At 39.3% G+C, this 10,000-nt stretch overlaps 1 protein-coding gene across 1 annotated transcript; it reads right to left on the minus strand.

Annotated features, from left to right (window-relative positions):
• Nucleotides 1–2,612: 2,612 nt before the first annotated feature.
• Nucleotides 2,613–7,640, minus strand: GJD2 (gap junction protein delta 2). The gene is made up of 2 exons (XM_051791707.1): nt 7,367–7,640; nt 2,613–6,773 (listed from the first exon to the last, which is right to left on the minus strand). Exons 1-2 carry the CDS (start codon nt 7,435–7,437, stop codon nt 5,930–5,932), a joined length of 915 nt encoding a protein of 304 aa, XP_051647667.1. The 5' UTR covers nt 7,438–7,640; the 3' UTR covers nt 2,613–5,929.
• Nucleotides 7,641–10,000: the final 2,360 nt, after the last annotated feature.

Raw genomic sequence — 10,000 nt, forward strand, 5'->3', positions numbered from 1 at the left:
ACACTTTTATGTGAAATTTAAAGCCTGATTGTTCCATTAAAGTCTGCTAGATATCAATGCCAAATACCACGTTTTCTCATGGGCAAATTTTCTGATGGCAAAATGGTTTTCACTACAGACTAGTGGTGCATTTCAAAATACCGCTAAAAATTCGCTAAAGCTAGGAGTGAAACTAGTGACATCAGTATTTGTGATGGCTTTGGAGAATGTAATGTATCATTTAGATTCTTCAAACAAAAGTGGTGAAATAGTTGGAAATAATTTCTAGAAATGTTTTGCTTACATAAGAGATAATGCAAGGAATCTTGTATATTTGCTCAGGAATGTGTACTAAACATGCTTTTATCCCTAAAATACGTAATAAGTAGGGAAAAGTAAGTCCCATAGCATACCTGCTTTTCTTTAATACCTACAAATCCTTCCTTTTTTTCAAATTTTGCTGTTACATATACTTCCTCAAAATTATCTCTTTATAATATGTAGTTCTAATATGTTAAAAAAATCCCTGTTAAATGTAAATTTTAAAAAAATAGATTTGACAGATAAAGCTTGTCATTGAAAAGGAATCCATCTCTTCCAAAGGCAATGTTACTTTAGTGGTACAAATAATTATTTACTTTAGTGTTCCTCATAAAAAAATTGTTAGCATATTTAAAATATAAAATTATTAATAATGCCTTTTAAACAATAGTCATTTTCAAACAGCAACTTTTCTCTGAAAAATAAATATGAAAATACTGATCATGATTTCATTGGAAACTTCATAAAATATTTTAAAAATGAAAGTTCATTTAGTAATATACCATTAAATATATTTATAGAGAAATCATACAGAACAAATATTTTCAGTGGAAGAAACAGAAGTCCAGAGTTGCTTAATCACTTTAGGATGTATTAATCATTATCCAGGTACTGGTCACCTTTTTGTGTCCTTTCTAGCCATACCACATACACAAAAAGAGGTGGATTAGTAGCAAATTACCTTATTTTCACGTTCTGTTGAATGCAAGAGTAATTCTCACTTTGAAAGAATATCAGAGAGTCAATTTTTATGTCGGTCTCCACAACCTAGACATCTGATTCATCCTATATTTCAGGCATCACCAGGAAAAAGCCGACAGGTTTTAATGCAGTGAAGACAAGCCCCTTTTAAGCTATAACTTAGACACAAACCTGTTCAGTTAAACTCTCTAAAGCGACTAGTATAGCCCATAATCTCAGAAGTCACAGGAAAAGGGTCATTGTTGGAGTTTTTTACATGTTAATTATCTGGTCAGGTCATTGCATGTGGTTACAAGGTGATATGCCTGTTCATTGCTTGAACAGTTTCTAACTGTCTCTTGATACGAGACTTCCGTATTCATGTCTGAAATTCAATCTGTAACAGAGTAATGCAATTTAGGTAAAATTTTTAATAATCTTTCATATATTTAATGTTATATAACGTGTATGTATGGTTTACTTGTAATGCAGTGCTATGGAATTCTCCATATCTGCACTTATCTAATGGGCTGCTGACTCTTGATTGACTTCTTAGTATATTTTAACAGACATAGTATGAAGCACTTCCTAGTAGCATAGAGATGCTATTTTTGGAGATACTAGTTTCATTGAGAGGATGATGGTGTTTAGAATCTAGTATTAGCAGTATGTTTTCTGAAGGCTTACAATAAAATAGAATTTCTGGAAAAAGTTTCCCAAAATTTCCAGGGGTGGATATGCAATACAGAAATAGTGTGATCTCTCCTGTTAATCTCATGAAATAGATGAACTTAATTTCACCCAGCTAGGAATTGACTTGGTCCCATAGAAAACAAAGTTTTACTATTAAATTCATGAAGAACAAGACCAGATCCTAAGTGATGAAAACATATACCTGTGTTCTCAAGATGTATCCAGATTTTTTAGTTCCCATTTCTATACTTGCTCACCAAACAAAACTTTCTAACCTGTTTTGCTGAAGAAGTAAGGTGGAACATTTATATTCAAGCAAAATAAAGCTAGAAGGCTGCCAGGACAGTGTCCACTTGATCCATCCTCTTGCCTTGAAACAAATGTATTCTTTTACATACGGATGAAAATAATTCTTCATCACATTTAACATTTCATGCACATTTTTTCTCATGGTTCTGTGTAGCAGCAGCTATGTCCTATCCTATCAGGTATAATGCAAAACAAGCACGGCACCCACTTTGGAGATTCTGAGTGTTCCTGACTTCTCTAGTGTAAAACAAACTACAATTCATCTCACCACTTCTGTGATTCATTCATCTCAGTTGATCTCTTTGTTTGTCGGTTTTCCCTTGAGAAAGATGAAAATCCTTATATTTCTTCAAAGTCAAAGGTCTCTAAAACTAAATTCTTCCTGGAAACAGTCAATTCAGCTTCCCCATGTAAAAATGTATCTAGTTTTCATTATTAAAAAAAATCTTATTTTTTAAATCTTTTAATAGAATCTCATTGCATATTATACATATCTGGTGAAATGGTTCAAAACACATATGTAAATAGTTTTTGAAATTCACACAGGTAAGAGAAGTCTATGTAAAAATGAAATAATATAATTATTTCATGTAAATTTTCAAATTCCATTAAACAAATAGTGTGTTAGATTCTATTGCAGTTTTCCATAAAAGCTTAGTGAACATAATTTTCATGTTTGCCCAAATGATGGCACATAATATTGTCCACCAGAGCAAAGCAATTTATACAACAAACAAACCAAACATTAACTCAATTTTCATATTTAATGCCTGATTCTTACAGATGTCAATGGTGAGACAATTTATTTCACTAAGGCAGGAGCAAGACCTAAGTAGCCAGTAATGTGCCCTTCAACTTCATGTTCACTCAATGCTGTTCAGTTAACACACTTTTCCATTGCTGTGACAATATTAAAGCATTTATTCTGTAAATGAATAGTCAGCTTTCATGCAAACAGTCCATTAGCATTAATCATATGACTCTCACATACATTGACAAAAAAAGTGTTTGTTATATTTCCCTTGTCCATGAGTGGTTGGTAAGAAATGAAAAATAACAATTTAAAATGAAGGTTAGAACAACTGATTTCTTGACACCATTTCATTTCTCCTCTAAAATGGAGAAAACGATATTCCAAATATGTAGAATGACATTTCTGTTGCTCAAAATGTAAGTCTTCACCTACTTTATCACTGATCCTGTTGATTAAATTAGCATCTATATTTCCTGATTTATTTCTCATCGGATAATTCTGAAGAATTACAACTTACTGGAGTACAAATGTGCAACTACATAAAAATAATTAAATTAACTCAGTCATTTGCATTGACTAATATAAACAGATACTTTCTAAATTTTACCTAAAGAATTTTAAGGTATTAAAATCTTACAGCTTTCGAGACATACCCTTCATTTGAGTTTGACTGAACACTGCTATGCAGTCACTGGAAAATAATTGCATTAGGGCTTCTGCCTAACAGGAAATTATTCCAAATATGAATCAAAACCCGGTGAATTCAGTATGAGTTTTGTTGTTTCAACTTTAATTTGCATTGGATCAAGCTCTTTGCACATGATCTCCCATTTCTTTGACATTAAAGCAATGCCTACGATTGTCAAAAAATATTTTTCCTTTCTGTTCAAAAAGAGATTTTGAAAACTATCCCAGGACTCTGAAAAATGAAAATCAGACTTGAATTTGTGTGTCAAATAATAATCTTCAGAAGCTTGTTATTTTGCAGATGGAGATTTTAGCTGCCATGTTGTCCTTCTAAAAATAACATGCAGTTTTCCAGTGAGCATGCAGTCATCTAGCAATATCAGTGTGCGTTTTTATCACAAAGAATCATTTGATAAATCCATCTTTAAAGGTTTCTGTAATCAAATCGGGAAAACTCTTAATTTTATATATAAGGAAAAATATTTTCAAAATCTTTAAAACCACGATACATCTCAAAGTCCTCTTATGTTTCATAGTGGAAGACAAAAGACCATAGATGAATGTGATAATGGATAGACTATCTAAGAATTAATCAACATTTTTTAAAGTGACAATGCTGGCAAACCACAAGAATGGAATGTTAAGGTGTTTATTGTAAGCCAAGAGGAAAAGATTTATATGCATTATCTCCAAGCCAATATACAATAAAATCCATTTTCAGGCTTGAAATAAAATACAATCAAAAGGCCATTTGTGACTCGGAGCCCATGTCTCCTTCTTATGTTATAAAGTACCCCTAAATTTTCCAGCACCATTTTGGCCCTTTTCTTTAAAGGGCAGATACTATTTAGTTAGAAATGCACTTGTATGTTTTTTTAGTCCTGATCCAACTCCTACTGTTGCCAGAGGAATATTTTCCATTGAATTTAATAGGAATTAAAAAAAAATTAAAAGTTCTTTAAGTAAAACTTAGTATCCTCTACTAAAATGATTGTTGTTAACAGAGATTCGTTTGTGACTGCCCCAGTGGCTTACCAGTAAGCTGATGGGACACGAACAGTATATTTTTTAAACCAGCTGTAAGGCAGAAAAGCTGAGGTTGATATCTGGATTCCCTGATTAAAAACTGCAATTGTTTCATCTATAGGTAAATGTATTCTGGCTATTCCTAGAGTGACCTTGGCAGCCAACTGTGTTGCCCTTAGTGTCAGCAGAAGGAAGGCTGTTGGTGTCAGTGGGCTTTGGATCAGGATTTAAAGACAGAGGAAGCTTGCTTAAGGAGGAAAACAGACATAAAAAATAGTCCAGATTTCCCAGGTTTTGTCACTTGGAGTTTAGAATACCAACAAGACATTCTGAACCCTGAAGAATAATTGTTGTAAGTTAATTATTTTGACCCTGTATATTTTTTACAATTGTATACAAGAATACAGAAGAACAAATCTCTCTGGCTTACAAAAAAAAAAAAAAGGCAAGTACTTTATTTATCAATAGATAGTTCAGCTGCTTTTTACCATTGCAATGACTAAACAAATAGCATAAAATAAAAAAAGGGGAGTATAAAATCATTTTACTCAAGCTGGTATCCCAAGACAACCTTTTGACTAAATACAGAGTTAGATGTTTCAAGTATGGCACTTATATTAAATAAGAGCAGAGAGAAGGTGATTATTCACAGTTAAACGCAATGAACTCTCTTCCTTTGGTATGTATGTCATCATAGGTGATTGTAGGTAAATACATAACGTGGCTAGCATGAACCAACTCCATCTTATTCATGCACATATTAGGGAATCAGTTAAAATGTACTGATAAATTTTGCAGATCACAACTAATTAAGATGATTAAGGTCTCTGGTGTGTGTGTGTGGACAGGCAAACAAAAAATGGTAAAATTATATTCAGCATTTATTGTTTAGCATAACTAATTGATGCACAAACCATGATAGGAAATAGCTAGTAATACACACCAGGAATAAAGTCTGTGATTTAGACAAACGAAATAATATAAGACATCTGTGAGATACGTGAACGCAGTTATCCTGACTGAACTGTGGTTAGGTTTCCTTACAGTGTGCTTACCCTCCTTTAAAACATGCTTATGTCTGCACATTGCATCCCACCCCATCCCACCCCATATAGAGTATCCTTGCAGAGTTTTGATATGAACATTCTACACATTTACAACAATTAGTCAGACAATTCAAACTGTAAACATCCTAATGACAACCAAAAAGCTGCTTCACTGACAGATAACACCCAATCATTAGAAAGAAAAGTAGGAATAGTAGTAACTGTGCTGTAAGGCTAGATCAAGCATGGTTTTATAGCTGTTTTTCAGTCTTTTACATAGTGCTGCATTTTGCAGCTAGTTCAGTAAGTGCAGATCCAATACCTTAATGGCTTTCTTGGTGGATTGATAAAATGCTTGCCTAAGCAATGTACCTTTCTCTAATGGTATCTGGGTCTGTTCCACCTGGCACAATGCTTCAGTTCTGTCACAGCCTCACACATAAGCTGAGTCACTTGACTGAGTCCTGCCAAAGTTAGGCATGCTCATTCTTGGCAGGTCCTTATTTCTGATTTCGTATATGGATTTCCTTTTTGCCTGTACTCCTCTCACTGCCATTTTGATCTTTCTCCAGCCCAAATGGTTCAGTTCTGCCAAATTAAGCACCACACAAATCCCACTGACAGCAAACATGAACACCAAGAATACAGTCTTCTCAGTGGGTCTAGAGACATAGCACTCTACTTCTTTAATGCAAGGATATCTGTCACATTCGTACATGGAAGGGACATTGAATCCATACAGAAAATACTGTCCCACTAAGAATCCAATCTCTAGGGCATTTCGAAAGACCACTTGGATGATATAAAATCGAGAAATGCCTTCTTGCCTCCTCATCTTTGACTTTGTAGTTCTGATAGCAGGATTGGGGATTTCCTTCACTTCTAAGCAGTCTGGTTCTGCCTCTTTGGTGGAGTTCTCAGTGTTCTGCAGCACCCCATTGACAATAGTGTTCTTGATTTTCTTACTGTCCTCACGCTTCATTGAATCCTGGTCCCTTTCCAAGGTAAGGAAGACAGTGGAGTACCTCCGTTCCCTTTGTTTAGCAGACTGATGAACGGAGTACGTTATAAAGCATAGGCTGGGAGTGCACACCATGATGATCTGGAACACCCAATACCTTATGTGAGAAATGGGGAAAGCCTGGTCGTAACAAGCCTGGTTGCAGCCTGGCTGCAGCGTATTACAGACAAACATCGTTTGCTCGTCATCGTACACCGTCTCCCCTACAATGGCCACAATGAGAATTCTGAAGATCACCACCACGGTCAGCAGGATCCTGCAACAGAGAAGCCGGTCAGTGCGCGCCGCCGCCGCGCGGCCGGGAGCTGTCCAGTGCTGACCGGGCCCTGCGCCGCGGCCCCGGCCCTGCCACCGACCGGCACCAGCACCCGCGCACGGCCCCGCTTCAGCACCGGGGCGCGCAGCCTGCGCGGCATCATCTCGGCGTGGCCGGGCGCCAAAGACCCCGGGCAGTGGTCAGCGCTGCCCCCCGCCCGGCCCCCTTGGAGAACAAGCGATCACATGAGCCGTGGGGGCCCCGAGAGCACGGCCGGGAGGGGCACGGGGTCGGGGTGGCAGCGGGATCCCGATGTCAGTGGGGTCTCCACACTGACCGTCCGCTGCCCCTTGGCTCCTCGCGGACAAGGACGGCGGCGTTTGCGATGTCCCCGCGCCTCGGCGCCCTGTGCCGCATACCACCCCCCCACACACCACTGCACACACACGGGCGCTCCAGGCACACCCCGCAAGAGCCCGGCCGAAGGGCACGGCACGGCCGGGACCCACCGTGCCCCGCCGACCCGCCGGCCGGTACGCCCGGACAGAAGGGGATCCCCCGCGGTTCCCCCGCAGCGCTCCCGCAACCCTTACCTCCCTATCATAGTAGAATGCTGCTGCACGGCAGCTTCCAGTAGCCTCTCTAGAATAGTCCATTCCCCCATCGCTGTTCATCCGGAGACAAAGACTTTGGCAAACGGAGGGGATCTCTTCACTTCTGCCTTCTTTTTTTCACCCCTCCTATTTTTGGTTGGTGGTTTGTGTTTTGGTTTTTTTTTTCAGAGGGAGGGAAAACAAGCAGTTTCTCCACCTCCCGCAGTCCGGTGGCAGGAGTGCGGCTAGAGGCAGCAGTCCTGCCGAGGATTCCCGGCTGGGCTCGGCTCGGCTGGGCTCGGCTCGGGGCCACTCGGCGGCCGCCACCGGCCCGGCCCGCTCGGCTCGTGGCGCGGCGCGGCGGGCGGACCGGCGGCGTGGAGGGAGGAAGGTTGGCTTTAATATCTTGCTGCCTCTAATCTGCCTTTAAGTAGTCTCCGCTTGCGTCACTGACAGGTTGTTGGAGAGCAGCCAAAAGCAGTGCTCGGATTTTCTCATTTTTATTATTCCATTGAATACAAATAAATAAATGCAATAAAAATAAATGAAATAAATAAACGGAGGAGGAGGAGAGAGGGTGGAGGAAGATCTGCCCCAGCAGGCACGAAGCTTATTGTGCAACCCAGCGCCTCCTTGCCGGAGCAACCCGGCCGGGCCCCAGCTGCCCCTCCGCCCCCGCCCGCCGGCACACCCCGCGCTCCGCTCGGGAGCGCAGCCCCGCCAGCGCCTGGCGCTGCCCTCGGCTGCTGGTTAGAAACGATGCTCTAGGGCGGGAGTGTGACACCGTGGCCCCTCCAGCCACGGGCGCTTGCCCGGGGGGGTCCCCAGGGGTTGCTGGGCTTTGCCTCTCTCCCAGGGATCAAAACAGCGGTGTCATACAGCAGTAACCTTACCTGTTAGAACTGCTGACCCTTGCAAGATATTGGACTCACAACTGAGTCTTCTTTCTCCCCCGAATACAGTTATAAGAATCACTATGTAGAAATGAAACTCATATATAGCCATTTCAGAGAATTCTGAGATTGAGATGATTTTATTTATGCTAGGAAAAACACCAAACCTTCACAGAAAGCATCTCTAAACAGTACAAGAAAAAAGTATCTTGAATAAATCTCTTGTAATCAGTCCACATATTTTACTCCCATAAACTACTATACTGTGCTTAAAATATTTTTTTTCTTTTTACAGATACCCTTACAGACATCACCAAACATTTCCACAAAAAATGTTGGCACCAGTTGGAATTGAGTTCTCTGGTGAAGAAGCATAAAATATATTCTGTATATTTACATAAAAATCAAGTAAAGCTTCATACCTGCTGTTCCTTTTGCTCAACTAATCTCATTAAAAAACAACATAGGAAAATTTCTTGTCAATCTTATCATAATACTCTTACTGTCAAACTCAGTAAAATCAAACTTTCTAAAGTAGAACTGCACAGGCTATTGTAAATGGTTTAGTCCCTTTTTTTCTTTGAAGCTCTCTCATTAAGCAATCCCATGTTATATCAAAGATGTTAAGTGTTTTCTGAATAGATGGGACCATGTTTCATCTGTGCAAGAGGGTATCTGTACTCTTTAGACACGCAAAGGTTTGTTGTCTTTTCATTTGACTAAGTACATGGTCCCTGTTTCCCATGATATTGGGTCAGTTGCCTGATTGGATCCTCAAATCTTTGAATTAGGAAAGTATCAAATAGGAAAAGATCAGTGAATGCCTCTGCACAGACATTGGTAGTCTTTTCTTCTCTCCCAATCAAGAGTCTGTGAAGAAGCATTCAATAATCTGGAGTGTTTCCTTTCCACACTGTTAGGAACTACTAGGAAGACTGAATAATCACTTTTTTCTTTAAAATATGACTGCATTCTTCTTGAAAGCCAGTTCTCACCATTCATGCATTTGCTTTTTGTGTATAGTTTCTAAAACTTGCTGCTGCAGCAACACAAAAACTAAAAAGAAGAGGTTGGGGTTTGATTTGGTTTGGTTTGGTTTAGCTTGGTTTGCTTTAAGAGGACTGCGGTATCTATCAAGTGCCCTGACAACTGAGTGTCTCATATGGATCCAAAGTATTTGTTTGAAAATGGATCTGAAAATAAGAGAAATCAAAGCAGTAAGGGAAGCAGTAATGCATTTGTAGAAGGAGAGAGGGCAGAGAATATGCTAAGAAGCTAATGATGATAATCCTACTTAGCAAACCAAACAGAGAGGGAAAGCCCATGATTGAAGTTACTGAAGAGAGAAGATTTCGGTCCATAGAAAAATAAGAGAATTTCTACAAGGAAAGCAGTACCCTAGCACTGGGAAAGAAAACCCATTTATCTGAACTTTTAAGACCAGTAAATGAAAAGGAATTACATTCTGATTGTATCAAACACTGGTCTATTAATGAACAGTTAGTCAATGTTTACTGTGCTACTGACAACCCAGCTGTGAAGATAAGGAGGTGAAATATTGTAAATGAATGCTACAAACATATAAACATTGTTATTAAATTACTTTTGATTTAATTATGGTTTAATGATAAATACTTTCAGACCTTGACTTGCTGGTCTTCTCATTCTGAAGAGGTGCTTCTCATTCTGAAATACCTGACCTCTCCTTTCTTAACAGTATCCTCATATACAATTCCCACAG

The sequence above is a fragment of the Manacus candei genome, unplaced genomic scaffold, assembly GCF_025592945.1.
Source record: "Manacus candei isolate 608988 ecotype Guabito, Panama unplaced genomic scaffold, ASM2559294v1 h1tg000033l, whole genome shotgun sequence".
Taxonomy (NCBI): domain Eukaryota; kingdom Metazoa; phylum Chordata; class Aves; order Passeriformes; family Pipridae; genus Manacus; species Manacus candei.

What these genes read in the sequence shown, in the direction of transcription:
- GJD2 (XM_051791707.1), bottom strand. Translation starts at nt 7,437, where the DNA reads ATGGGGGAATGGACTATTCTAGAGAGGCTACTGGAAGCTGCCGTGCAG. An exon ending in CATTCTACTATGATAGGGAG is followed by an intron (nt 6,774 to 7,366) that starts GTAAGGGTTGCG and finishes TCTCTGTTGCAG; the next exon opens with GATCCTGCTGACCGTGGTGG.